Source organism: Lasioglossum baleicum, chromosome 6 (assembly GCF_051020765.1).
Source record: "Lasioglossum baleicum chromosome 6, iyLasBale1, whole genome shotgun sequence".
In the NCBI taxonomy this organism is placed as follows: domain Eukaryota; kingdom Metazoa; phylum Arthropoda; class Insecta; order Hymenoptera; family Halictidae; genus Lasioglossum; species Lasioglossum baleicum.
In genome coordinates this window covers 14,929,229-14,943,597 of record NC_134934.1, presented here as the reverse complement: position 1 = coordinate 14,943,597, position 14,369 = coordinate 14,929,229, and the positions used below count along the sequence as shown (strand labels likewise).

Sequence of the window (14,369 nt, the reverse complement as noted above, 5' to 3'; positions counted from 1 at the left end):
TCTCCAAACGATGGTCGTCAATCTCCTTGCCAGTATACTGTTCGTTTCCGTTCGAAGCCACTGTAAATATTTGATTTCCTGGTCGTCGGAAGGAATCCGTATTCGTAAGTTCAATCGAATCGTTCCTTAGGGAATCGAATAGCTCGGTTGGTCGAAGATATACATGCATAGACTGTATTGGCGTAATCATGTTAGCGTGAATCTTGCAGGTATCGGGTAGTCTTGCGACTGGTCGTAACTCTTGGATTAAACTGTAATAAGTTGAATTTGCCGGCGATGACATGACCGGAAACTGTCGGCCGCTATTAGATTATCTTTGGAATTTCCAGTTCGTGGCGCATCCTAACGTGCAGCAGCTCCTCGCATCGATTTGGTACGAAGGCCTGCCGGGTTTCCGTCGGAAAAACATGGTCCTACAGGCGGTGGATATCGTCAGGATCGGTGTCCTTTTCCCGTTCTACAGCGCGGCGTACATCATCGCGCCTCACAGCGGTATCGGGCAGACCATGAGGAAACCGTTCATCAAGTTCATCTGTCACTCGGCATCCTACTTCACTTTTCTCTGTGAGTATCGAATCTGCCCACGCAATCCGCTTCCATCCCCTCTCCCCTCTACCTCTCTTGCACTCTTTTTCTCGTTTCCGAGTTGATTTTCTACTAGTTTATTTGTACCCATACACTCCGGGACGAAAAGATAGCACACTTTGAAATTCATGTAATTTCTGTTTACTAAACATTAGAAATTCAATTTTTTATACACATATTTTGAGTGTGTCTTTCTTAACATGTATGAATGAAATGAAACGAAGCTTCATTAACTTATCTATTTTTATTGAATGAAGTAGAATTATTAACGAAACATAGAGGTACAAAATGATAGCACACTTAACTTAAGAATTAATCGATAAAAATCAATGCTCAATATTTTTGGATTGGTTTGGCAAATAAGTTCGTTCGGTTTTTTAGGCTGAAATAAATCACAAAAATCGAACGAACTTATTTGCCAACCCAATAGAACCTCCTTTACAGCTAACGACTTTAATCATTCGGTTTGGTAAATATTTATACAATTTTTTAATACTGTTTTGGCTAATATTCTCCCATTCGTCCAAAATGCACTATTTTAAATCGTTAATATTTTGGAATTGTCTGCCATTTTGGTACACAGCTCTGGCAAGATGTCCCCAACAACTTTCAATAATGTTGAGGTTGCAGATCTTGCTGGCCACTCCAAAACTCGAATAATTTTTGAAGAAAAGTCTTTCTTGACTGCGTTCGCCGCGTGGACTGCGACATTATCTTGTTGTAAAATGTGTTTATTTGCAGCAATTCTTACAGCATAAGTGTTTAGTTGTTCATTTATCATTTCAATATACCGTTCACTATCCATTCGTTCTTTTATAAATTTGATTTCTGTTTCACCCCGATATCCAATATTAGCCCAAATTATCACACAGTCGCCTCCCATTTGTCGACAGCTTAAAAATTACTGTTCTTCATTCAAATTATGATAGTAACAGCCTACGTCGTCTGGAGCATCCAAATTAAATCTTTTTTCGTCAGTAAATATGACTCTTCGCCGCTTTATCCTCATATTTATATGCTTTTCGGCAAATTGTAAGCGGAACGCTTTATTGCTCCTCCTTTAACCAAGATTTCTTTTGCAATTCTCTTCGCGCAAAGTGCTTGCATTTTTGTAAAACACAACGTACATGCTTTCCGTTAGTGTTTACGCCAACACTTTCGGCGATTTGTCTCGCAGTCATCCTCGAATTTGATGCTGTTCTCAATGTTGCACGTTTTTCACGGGCAGTTAAACTTTGTGGGCGCCCAGACTCTTCTTTTTCCCGTAATTTTCAGGATTTTTTAACAAGCACATAATAACTTTTCGGCATCTACTCACAATTTTTGATATTTGTGTAATTCAATCTTGTTCTTCCTTTAACTTCAATATCGTTTGTACTTCGCATACACATGGTTTTTTCCACGACCCATTCTTAACGCTTTAATATGTTGTTTTATTAAATAAGCACGAAAGAGAAGCGAGTACCCACTTTATCAATTACGTTTTGCAATGAATGTTTGGTCTTCAGTAACTTCTGCACAACTGTGCTATCATTTTGTCCGGCTTGTGGGCCCCAATATTTACGTTTCCATTTCGAAAATCCTATTGAAATAAATATTGTGGATGATATTTAGTACATTGTACTTACAGCCATGTCAGAGTATGTTGATATATTAAAATATTCATTTCCTTCAGTTTAATGTACTAAATAAGGCAAAATAGACGATCGTTTTGACCCGGAGTGTGCTTATAAAGTGATTAAGATAACTGTGAAACGAATTCCATGTAATGTTGAAATAACAAGCACTATCTAACTGTTCATTTTTGACAATATCTTAAAAATTATATTGAATTGATTTAGTTTAAAATAATGTGATATGTGAAATAACTGATCAACTCTTTTTTTAGTAATTATAAGCACGCATAATGATTGAAAGTTGAATTTGAATTTAGATTTAAATATAATGAGGGGCGTCCATTTTAAACGTAAACGATTCCAAAGTAATTATATATGGACCATAATGTACACACTCAAACAACCTGTTTATGAATGGTGCGGCTCCAACAGAAAGGACCTTTGGTAAAATCAATGTATCATTGTCAACGAGCAATGTTTCTCAATGAAAAAATTACGAGAACTACTTAAGAATACGCTCTCTCCGACACGAAAGGATCCGTCCCGGAAGATTCGCTAGTTTTCGAGAAAAAAAATTCACAAAGTTCCTATTCCTCGCTTCCTTCAACCAACAATATCTCTTTATTCCGACGCCGCGCCGCGCCGGCTGGAAACTCGGCCTTGTGTTCGACTTCTCTCGCGAACGGCTTCGTGAACATCACTGAAAGGAGTTGCTGGTGAACCCCCGCGGCTCACGACATCCTCGAAAAGCGTAATTGACCCAGAAGTTAGACTAACGATATTTTGAGGCAGCGAGTTACGCGGTTCGCGGAGATAATGCGCTCCTCGAGGACGCGCAGAATTTCAGGAGATTATTCGGGAACAAGCCCGGTTAATCCCGAAGACTCCGGAACGCGGCCGTGCTCGTGTAGACGTCGGGAACCACGTTTTACGCCAGTGATCGTCGACGTTGCCTTGATTTGACGCCGCTAATCTGCCTGGAAATTGGCCACAACCATTCTGTCGGACCGTGGGACCCGGACTCCGTTTCAGGGGATTTCGAGATTTTCAGAAATCGAGCCTGGACCTGCTCTCGCATTCGTTATTCTTTGCTCTGCGATTTCCTCTAGACGTTTATCATTAAGCAGTCTAACCGTGCGTGGCGTCACGCGATCCACTAATTGCGAGTTTAACCTACAGTCCGTGTATTTCGACCGTTTCGGTGGATTAAGTTAACGCCGCGTAAATAGACGTTTGTTCCTTTCGTAGAATTTTTCAGGTGTTTCTTTTCATGTCGCAACAGCTCGTTGCACCTTAATAAGATAATTAAAAGAAGAAAGAAATTTATATTTCACTCCTGTGCCTTGTATAATGCATGTATTTTTTGGTTTGCATAAAGATCCGCAGTCTAGTAATCAATAGAAAATTATTTGTCACTGTAGTCAGGATTTATTTAAATTAATGCCTAGGATACGTAGTTACAAATTATTATCGATTTTATATTTTAATATTTTCTTATGTTGTATTAGGTTTCGCGGGGCACCAATTTTTTTCCTTCGTATTTAGAACACATTCTTCCATAAAATGCTTATACAAATTATTATTTCTTGATCAATTCGGAATAATATTGAAATAAAGTACGATCGAAGCACGATACCTCAGTGATTTGTACAGTTATCCTAGTTGATAAAGAAGTCGCTTCCCAAAAATTTGTCAAACTCTCCACTCGAGAACAATTCTGGAAAGTCGCGTAGTCGCTCCCCTGGGAACGGTCCAGCAGCGTTCCCGTGAAATCGAGCAATCGAACCGCGATAAAAACTGCAACGATAGCTCGTAATAGGAAACGCGGGACGCATCCAGGAAGCTAGGGAATTCTGTTCATAGGATTCCATCGACGGAACCGATAAAAGGGAACCGGTTGTCCGAGGACGTTTCTACTGGCAGCCACGTCTGACATGTTTATCGTCCCGCCGGTTAATGGTGGCTGATGACTCAAAAGAGCGTTACCGCGGGCTCTGGCTATTATTGGTAGCGAGAGAAAGGTATTCGTAAACCCCGCCACCACTGAGAGGTATTTGTAAACTGTTTAGAGCACGAGACCCGCGATGTTTGACTCACCGACGTGCCGAAAGGTAAAATACGTCGCAGGAAACGAGGCCGGACGAATTCGATAAACTTGCCGGCGAAATGCGGGTGGAATGTAAACGCGGATTTTCTTTTCGTATCATTCATCTGTTCGGGCAGACCGGAATCGCTCTGTCGACGTTTCCGATTTTTTATTTTGGGCCTGAGCACTCGAGCGATAAATCAGGAAAAATATAAAAATTTTGAAGTATCTTTAAAGACTAGAAGGAACAATAACAAAAATGGTTAATTCTTGCAAGAACGTACATAGAAGACAGATGAATTGAAAGAATGAAATGAATGTACTTCATTAAATCCAAGAATATTAATATTTTCATGAAAATCGAGAGAACAATTAAACAAGAAGTTAGTTTAAAATCAATTGCAAAATTTGTACCGGACAAACAGACATACAGACAAGAAAGCGAGCTAATAAAAACGTGGTAAAATACAGAGCCTGGCGACAACATTTCAACACTGTGCAGAGTCGAGGAAGAACGAGGAGAAAATAACGCCACAGAGAATTATAGTCTCCGGAGGCAACAGCTTTGGAAGTCCGCGAAACTTTTTGACAGCCGCGGGCCACAGCAAAGCTTAATTAGATTTATTAGTATTCCATTGGTACTTTCAAAGGCAATGGTGGTGACAGATGCTGCATCTCACGCGAGAAAAATAGTAACGAAGTTGTACGAAAGACCCGTGTCTCACGAGACGTTGTACACTCCGGTGCATCTGGGAAAACTATACCCTTCGAGGTCACTGAAACGAGCCGGACGTGTATCAACATGCAGCACGGGGTGGATTCTTCCCAATGCACTTTGATCAACTTAAATTTCGCCACTTTCTACGAGCTTGAAAACTTTCGTCCTTCTTCGTTTCAGTCTGCTGTCGCTCCATTTGCTTTTCGTTTCTTGAGAACCCTCTCAAATTGGACGGTCATGGTAGCAGCTAGTGGGTCCATAGAATAATTACTAAACATTTAAGGATGGTATGAGGTATTATATCAATTTCTCACATCCATAAAATGAAAAAATTCATATAGAATGGAGTTATTCTAGGTTGGAAAAATGTTTAATTTTCATGTTAAAATAGGTCCGAGTGCAAAGGATTAACTATATTGACTATATCCAACATAGAATTAAATTTTTAGTGGAAATTCTGTTTCCTTAACCCTCATTCGTCTCTCGCGTTAACTTGACACAGTTTCTCCCAAAATAAGTTATACTGTTCTTTGTAAAATTTGTAAATTTTCATTCATGACAAATTTTCATCAATTGTAATATAAGTTTTTTAAATATATTTTTTGTAATGCGAAACACATAACCGAGAAACCCAAGATGAAATGTCAATTCATTAATTTGAGTTGATCATCGATCTTTTCCCACTGTGTCAATTTGACACCGAGGGACAGATTCAATTCGTGAAATGAGGGACGAATGAGGGTTGTAGGAATGAGAGTAGTAGATAGTTTACTAACGAGCCTAATCACTGGTTTATGAGGAAACGAACTCGGAAAGAGTAAATATTAATAGCTATTAAGACAGCTCGGTAATGAGCAAGATATAGCAGTGGCTGTCACCGAGAGCTAACGATGACGCGTTCTGTCCACAGTCATGTTGATTCTAGCTAGTCAAAGGATAGAGAGCGTGATTGGTAACTGGACAGGCAATGAAGAAGTCGTGAAGAGCGAGCCGGAGCGGACGAAAAGGGGTGCAGCGCCTACGATCATCGAGTGGTAAGACAATATTTTCAACCCCTTTACAGCCCGACCGAAGAAAAACCTGAACGAGATCATAGATCTCAGCCCTTCGTAGACTGACATCACAATTTTTACCTGGGATCGAAACATATACTCTTTCAAAACGATTCTATTCGCACTTGCGAATTTCACTAAAGAAATTCTGTGCAATGTTTACGAGAAAATAGCTTCAAGAACTGTTTTAAAAAATGTTGTTTTAATAACAGCGATTCATTTGGAACGGCCGTGTTCTGTACTGTCTCCGTAATTTTTTCCAAGGTGCCCACAAAAGCAATGTCACAGGATCGCTTCATTGAACGATCCCAAAAAGCCGATGGTAAGAACGACAGTAAACATGTTTTCCCGAGAAACGGCGGAAGACGATTGAAAAGTAGTCTATCCCCGAAACTACCTCCAAGTCGATATAAATCTCCGTATCGTATTGTACCTACCGCGGAAAGAGAGTTTCTCCCGGTGATAAATAAAAATAAACACGAACCGTCGTATGGCGTCCGTGGCCGTGCGGAACTATTTTGACGTCCGCGATTTTTCCCGTTTACATTGTTTAGAGAAGTTCGACGGTGTAGTTTATGATAGAGAGTTTCTCTTGTTTTGCGGCTGATAGAACTTTTAATGGGCTGTACGAATTTCTGCTTGATTACTGTTCGCGTGAATTGGCTCGCGAAGAACCGTTCGTAAACTCTTCCGAACAACCGTTAATATTTTTAGAACAATTCCGCTGGTACTTTGCACTTGGGTGTTTTTAGCGGCTTTATTGTTTTGTTGGGGAGGTTCGTTTACTGTCGGTTCGAGGGTCCCTAACTTTCCAACTGTAGATTTCAGAGGATATTGAAGGGACTTACTGTCAAGTGACAATGACGATCCCAGTGTAACGAGGTGCAAATTGTTCCCATCGTCGAATGATTTTATAAAATAATTTTTTCATAGATCTTGAATTTTTTATGGTAGGTGTCACTCTCAAAAGATTGCTTGCAATCATCACCTCTAAAAGAATTAATTTTTTCTACCCTTCATAATTTGCTTATAATTGTGAAAAAAATATACGATATGCAAGATGCAAGTTCGAGTATTTTCGTTTCTTTTTCATCTTAATATCGTAATTAACAACCGAGAAAAAATGGCAAACTTTGGGGGATTATCTTTCAATCTAAAAGCATGGTTTTACACACAATATCAATAAAAAATGTCGTAGAGGCCGCTGGATCATGCTTATCCTGCTAGATCCAAAACGAGAGGTTCCAAAAAATTGACACGGTACCAAAGAAACTCAGAAAATACTCTGAAATGATTATAATCGAATGTAAGCAGCGTAAGTCATCATCATCGCCTCAGAGACCCGAAGTATCCCGAGGCCACGTTCCGTAAAGCCCGGTTCCAGTCAAATAGAGTGATCCGTCTTCTGAAAAGTGAAAACTCCATCCAATTCCGCGATGTTTCCATTCCTCGTGATACGCTCGAGATCTCTTCCACTCGATTCGAAGACGGCTAGGGAACGTTCTCGGTTCGAAATTGCATTTCTCGAGGACTTCGACGTCGTGGGACGCGATTTCACGGCGATGGGAACGACGTCAACTCAGATTAAACCAACCAAACAGACGACGATGACAACGACAGGGTCTTAGAGAGTGTACTCTTTCGTTTTCTCTCTTTTTCTGTATCGCAGGTTCATCCTGGCTTGGGTGTCCGGTTTGATTTGGTCCGAGGTGAAGCAGTTGTGGGACGTGGGGCTTGAAGAATACGTGAACGACATGTGGAACGTGATCGACTTCGTCACGAACTCGTTGTACGTCGCGACCGTCGCGCTTAGGGTCGTGGCATACTACAGGGTGCAGAAGGAGATTGAAGGACAAGAAGCAGAGTTGCAGAGGGAGCAATGGAACACGTGGGATCCTATGCTGATCTCGGAGGGACTCTTCTCTGCTGCCAATATTTTCAGGTTCTTCTTTCTTTTCACTCTTACAATCGTTTTTTAGAAAATTAGCACCTTCAGCGACGTGGGAATTAAAAAAATTCAAGATAAAATTTAATCAGTTTCCCCGTGACGCCGAGTTTTCGCCGCAGTGTGAATTTAACGTCAAAGAACAAATTGAATGTTGAGTTAAATAATGCATGACTTATTCGCGATCAGTTCTCAAAGGTTCGCGGTCAAAGACACATTCTTGCGTGTTATCCGTTCAAGCAGCGCTCGTTTCGGTTTTAACTAGGCGAGTAATTACGGATTTCTCTATTCCGAAACGTAGTTAGCGCCGCGTGAACTCCTCTCGCGAATAATTAGCGGATTCCCTTTCAACGTTAATTTCGGCCTGCTTAAAACGCGCACCACTACGCGTACCTCGCACACGTAGGCAAACACGGACGTTGTTTAAGCGTAATTGAACAGAGACACTATAAAGTCTGTTTTACATTTCCAGCTCATTGAAACTGGTCTACATTTTCTCGGTGAATCCACACCTCGGGCCTCTTCAAGTCTGTCTATCAAGGATGATTATGGACATTATCAAATTCTTCTTCCTCTACGTGTTGGTGCTGTTCGCATTCTCCTGCGGTAAACTGATTAGAATTATTTCGGAAGGAGGAAACTGGATTTGGTGAGGACTTGACTCGATGTTTCCTTGACAGGTATGAACCAACTGCTCTGGTATTACGCTCACATGGAGAAGAAACGATGCCCGTTCGCCATGCCTTATGCTCCTAATGCTAGCAATGCAACGCCCGATTCCAATGCCTGCTTCGTCTGGCGACGTTTTGCCAAGTAGGTGACAATTACTATGCGGGGACACTTACTCCTTTGCGGGCGAGTCGCCTCTGGAGCGACGTTGCTTGCTCTCGGATTGTGCCAAACATATTTTCGTTGAACGTCACGTGCTTCCTTTAATAAAATTGTCTTCATTAGCATCGCCACCTTGAATTAAATTTTCATTCATTCTCAGATGAAATTTTCACTGGGCGTGCCGTGTTTTATCGAACTCATTTGCTTCGTTAGCAATGCCCTCTTTTAGATGGCGTTCCTCTTGGATTACACATTTTCAAGTAGGGTTAATTTAATTTTCATATTTTGTATCTCTTGACACTTTGCGTGCCGCGTCTCCTGCAAATGGGAGACAGGACTGTTTTCTCAAAATTAACACTTCCAAACTTATATATTCGTTCTACCAAATTAGATTACTTTCATAATTATGGGCACATCTAAATTCAAATTCAACTTCCAATCATTATATTTAAATCTAATTTCAAATTCAGCTTTCAATCTCATTATAATAATTATGAAAGTGGTCTAAGTCATGTATTTCTTGTTTCGATATCTAACCCTTGTGTCAATAAGCAATATTTTCACGACACGTTAATTTCGCGCTCCAGCCTGTTCGAGACAGTGCAGACGCTCTTCTGGGCAGTGTTTGGTCTGGTGGACCTTGAAAATTTCGAGCTGGATGGGATCAAGGCGTTCACCAGATTCTGGGGCATGCTGATGTTCGGGTCGTACTGCGTGATCAACGTGGTGGTGCTGTTGAACCTGTTAATCGCCATGATGAACCACTCCTATCAATTGATCTTCGTGAGTGACGATTGTCATCCTGAATTAGCTCCTTCTCCGTGATAATCGTGGAGGGTGCTGAATGGCCTAGGGTTGTCCTGTAACAATCAATTTCTGATCCGCATCAGGCACGCGCGGACGTCGAATGGAAGTTCGCCAGGAGTAAATTGTGGATCAGCGCTTTCGAGGAAGGTGGAACGGTGCCGCCCCCTTTCAACATAATCCCAACTCCGAAGAGCGTCTGGTACATGGGCCAATGGATGTACCGGAAACTTTGCGGCCACAGCCGTGCTGCCAAGAAAGAGCACATGCGGACCATCAGGGTGAGATTACTTCTAATTGAACGTCTACTGTCTCCGCGCGAAGTTATTGAATTCTCTTGAATAGATCTCTTTCTCCTTTCTCGAATACCAGAAGATTATTAAGAACTCGGTAGGTATTAGCTACTATCTTCTAGATTACCCCATTAGACACTCCTCTAGCTAACGCCCTTAGAGATTAGACAGTTTCTTCGCTTTTGATCATAGCAATTAGAACGTCTTAGCTGTTAATATAGGATCTAGGAATTTTGGATGTCCCTCGTAGATTATAGAAATGGCTTTCTGGCTACACTACTGTTGCTACCATAATGATTAAGCCTGTTATTTTCAGTAACGTTTTAGATATTCGAAGCTCAAAGCTTTGCTACCCTTCTAGGGACTAGGAAATTTTCGTACAGCTGACTTATTACTTAATCTGTTAATATTAATAATACTAGCCTCTGCGGTTGGCCTTCTAGAAACTAGGCTATTTAATTAACCTTATGTTAGGGCTAGAGATTATACTTTCAGATATTTATTGTAGAAATGGACACTCTTTTTCTAGATATTTTCCTGGGATCACAAATTTTTGTTCTAATTACCTCCTTTAGGAATTGCCTTCCTAGCCTTCTAGGAGCTAGAATCTCTTATTTCTTCTTTTCCTAGGAACAAGGAACTCCAACTACCCTCAATGGGTACAAGGAATTGTAGCTACCCTCCACAGGAACTCAATATTATTTTTCTAGCTAATCTGTTAGAAAATTTTCACAAAATTTTTAAGGCTGTCTTCAATGTTCTTTGTAATTATTCGTTTAGAAACCTTTAGATAATTTTCTAGGGATTACAAATTCTTTTGTTTTTGTTACACTTCTAGTATCTATTGAATCATCTTCTTCTTCGTTTTGTTAACTTTGTAGGAACCGAAACTTTTTTAAGCTACTTTTCAAAGAATTGAATACCTTCCCAACATCTTACATGTTAAAAAACGATTAACAAATACAGGAAAGTTTTATCTTCCAACTTGCTGCTGTTCGTTTAGCTAACGACAATAATTCAGCTTCGCCGTCCCAGAATCAAATGAAAGAATACGCAAAAGCAAAGTTGACAAGTCAGACTCCTGCAGTTGGTGGTCTATGCTAACTGCCGACCCTGAAAATAACAACAGACACGCCTTTATGATCCCTGCTTGCAGAGGAAGGCGAAACAGGCGTCGGAGAGGGACTATCGTTACCAAAGCATCATGAGGAACCTGGTGAGAAGGTACGTCACCGTTAAACAAAAGAAAGCAGAGAGCCAAGGTGTAACAGAAGATGATGTGAACGAGATCAAGCAGGACGTTAGCGCGTTTCGTTACGAGCTGATCGAGATCCTGAAGAACTCGGGGATGAATACGTCCACGGCAAGCGGAGCAGGGACTGGTGAGCTTGATTGTCCACAGAAAAATAATTATACTTTTACAGCACAATTATCTTTCGTTAGATACGCTTCGTAGATATGCAATAGTTGCGCTATTGATCCTTTCGCCCCTTGCCTGGCGAATGCAGGGTGCATTCTACCCCTAAATCTACATACATAATTCTTTCAACACCGTCAAAGGACACATCAATTTATTTTTTAATAGAGAGAATTTTCTAATAGTCTACATTGTAATGATTAGACTGCGGATCTTTATGCAAAATAAAAATGTTTTGATTGATGGGAAGCAGAAATAATATAAACATTGATTTGATCCCTTAAAGACTTTGTTACATTGGAAACAACATTACAGCATTCTTGAATTTTTAAAATCTTTTCCCGTCTTATATTTTACCGAAACAATTTCTTCATAAATGCATAAATATCCGCAGTCTAGTAATGATTAATCATCAAAATAAATTGTTAAATTGTCTCAGAGTGGCAAAAATTTTATTTAAATAAACATTTCGAATAAAGTGGCTTTTTTCCAAGTGGGTTTTAAACCCACTTTATTCGAAATTTTTATTCAAATAAAATTTTTGCCCAACTCTGTATTGCCTATCTAATTTAACACAGACATTAAACGAAGCAGAAATCTGTATTTATCGTTCACACACGTCGAGCGTGAACATCCCCCGAAGCCGAACGTCCACCCTTCACGAATACGAAATCTTCGGGGGTGGATCTGTGCGGGCTCGATCCCCGTAAATGAAAGTTCCGAAGTTCCATACTCCGGCTGCGCTATTAATCATGCGGCGAGCAACGGGGGGCTAATTAATGCAATTAGGGATCGTCTGCCCTGGATATTACGTAGTCGTTAACGGGTTCAACTTGGAATTAAGAAGTCCGCGCAAGTTCTCGCCCCCGAAAGCCACCCCCGCGTGATCGGGTTACAAAGGGTGGTCTAATTTCACCTGTTGGTTAGGTTTGGCGTAATTAACAACAGTTATCACGGTACAGCATCATAGTACACTGATAAATGTATTTTTTAAAACATACCTTCATGCAATTATCTGAGAAATTCGCCCAAAACATCTCTCTGTTGTTGTTAGTGACACAAGATACTATCGTACGGCATCCATTGTCGGGTTATTTTTTAAAAAGGACGAAAACCTTCAAAATTTTGAAAAATGTGAACTTTTTAGTCAAACATTGTCTGATATATACAGGGTGATCCACGAATCGTGATCAGTAGAGGTTACTCTGCTATTAGCAGTCTGATTGTAGCAAATTTTTTGTCAACTCTTTTTTTTTCATGATTTTTAAAGGCCACCTTCAATTTTTTCCAAATACACCTATCATTTGTTGTCAGTAATCTCTACTGATCACGATTCGTGGTTCACCCTGTATATACAGCTCCGAGTGCGAAGGGTCAAGCTTCAAGTATCCAATTCCCAGGCAATTCTTTTTTTTTTTGTAGTAGCTTGAGCATAGTCCTTGGTTTTTCTGTCTGTCCCACGCAGACGGTAGCGTTAAAGAGCTGTCCATAGGTACGGGCGGCAAGAAGAACCGTCAGAAGGAACGACGATTGATGAAGGGTTTCAACATCGGTCCCCAACCAGGTGGAAGCGGGAGTTTACCACCGGTGGACGAGTTCGTTGCGTTACAGCAGCAGGTGCAGCAACAGAACTCCCAGGACTTTGGGTCTACCTTGAGTGGACTATTCGGGCCTGGTACCACGCCGAAAAAGAGTCCACATAGCACCAGCACTAACAGTGTACCTGGATTATCCTGTGAGCAGGCTAGGATGAGAAATGGCTCGAGGAAAAGGGGATGGGGCAACATTATCGAGTTTGCTAGGAGCAGTAGGATGTCCAGACTGATCAGTAAGTTACAAACACTTTAGGAGACGCTTGTTCATGATTTCTGAAGAATTATTTTCGGTGCAACGTTATTGAAAATGAAATGAGTAGTCAGTGGATTTTATGCATTGATCAATCAACAATAAAAAAAGCTCATTTCTGTTCTCGAACACAAGAAAGATCGTAGTCCAACAAGCTCGTTAAAGCAACAAGGAGCAATCTTTTTTGGCTACCTTAGCTAACAAGCGTAATTTCTCTAGACAGATCTCGTTCGGAGGTTTCAGTGTACTCCCCAGGCTCTGAAGACGGTGGATCCAGGTCGGAAGGATCGACAGACTCGAAATCATCCTTGGAGACTGGTGGACCGGAGGTTCAACCCCATCCACACAGGTCCCATCATCCTCACGATGCTCGTCAGATGCGAGCTCACCGTCTAGGCGCCCTCAACACACTCAGGAAGAAACCAGTGCATAGACTAACTTCTTCATTCGCGTCCGCTGTCGCGAAGAGGCAACAGCTATGCAGAGCCAGCAGCGTGCCCATCAGGGGCCCGGAATTAATTCAACAAGGCATCATGCCGAGGAGACACGATGGCACGCAGAGTCAACAGCCTAGCTTAGACAACACTGATGGCGCCAGCGTTAGCGAGCAACCTGGTCAGTTACTTCGCTTAGGCCAATCTTTCATGTTCAATCCATCATTCATTGCTAGACCGCGAATGTTTATGGGGTTTTCAATTTTTCTACACTTTGAAGAAAGTGGTATCGATTAATATCGTAGTTTCATTGGTAATAACTAAACTGCGGATTTAATGCATTTATGGGCAAAATGAGTGGGTAAAATTTCAAGTAGTGAAGAGTAGGGATGGGATCAAGTTCAATATGTACTCACGAATCCGAGTCAAGTTCAATAACCAAGTTTCATTTCATGGGTTTTGATTACTACTTAAAAGCAATAAAAGTTTCAATGATTATACTTGAAAAGTATTCATTGTATACAAGTAGTTATCGAACCTCGGAATGAGTACTTACAAGTTTCGAGAATTACAAGTACTTCGATGTTGAAAGTAATCGAAACTTTCACAAGTAGTACTCGAATCTTGGAAATCATAACTGCACAGTAGGTTTTAAGCACTTTCTTTATTAAATTCGTAACTATTTAAGAATAATATTTCATTTGCAATACTTGGTTTTATCCTATTTCTTTTTTATCCATGAT

The 14,369-nt window shown here is 40.8% G+C and overlaps 1 protein-coding gene across 15 annotated transcripts in view; it reads left to right on the top strand.

The window, feature by feature from the left end:
• The window catches only part of Trpgamma (Transient receptor potential cation channel gamma), a 159,746-nt gene that overhangs the window by 137,990 nt on the left and 7,387 nt on the right, over nucleotides 1–14,369 (top strand). For 8 of the 15 annotated variants that reach the window (XM_076425741.1, XM_076425744.1, XM_076425732.1 and 5 more), the window contains 11 exons: nucleotides 330–564; nucleotides 5,916–6,039; nucleotides 7,727–7,999; nucleotides 8,475–8,608; nucleotides 8,683–8,815; nucleotides 9,421–9,616; nucleotides 9,724–9,918; nucleotides 10,010–10,027; nucleotides 11,087–11,312; nucleotides 12,813–13,175; nucleotides 13,412–13,807. In XM_076425741.1, coding sequence (XP_076281856.1) covers nucleotides 330–564; nucleotides 5,916–6,039; nucleotides 7,727–7,999; nucleotides 8,475–8,608; nucleotides 8,683–8,815; nucleotides 9,421–9,616; nucleotides 9,724–9,918; nucleotides 10,010–10,027; nucleotides 11,087–11,312; nucleotides 12,813–13,175; nucleotides 13,412–13,807 — 2,293 coding nt within the window. The remainder of the gene's footprint in view (nucleotides 1–329; nucleotides 565–5,915; nucleotides 6,040–7,726; nucleotides 8,000–8,474; nucleotides 8,609–8,682; nucleotides 8,816–9,420; nucleotides 9,617–9,723; nucleotides 9,919–10,009; nucleotides 10,028–11,086; nucleotides 11,313–12,812; nucleotides 13,176–13,411; nucleotides 13,808–14,369) is intronic. The other 7 variants (XM_076425739.1, XM_076425737.1, XM_076425738.1 and 4 more) reach the window with 7 other exon arrangements.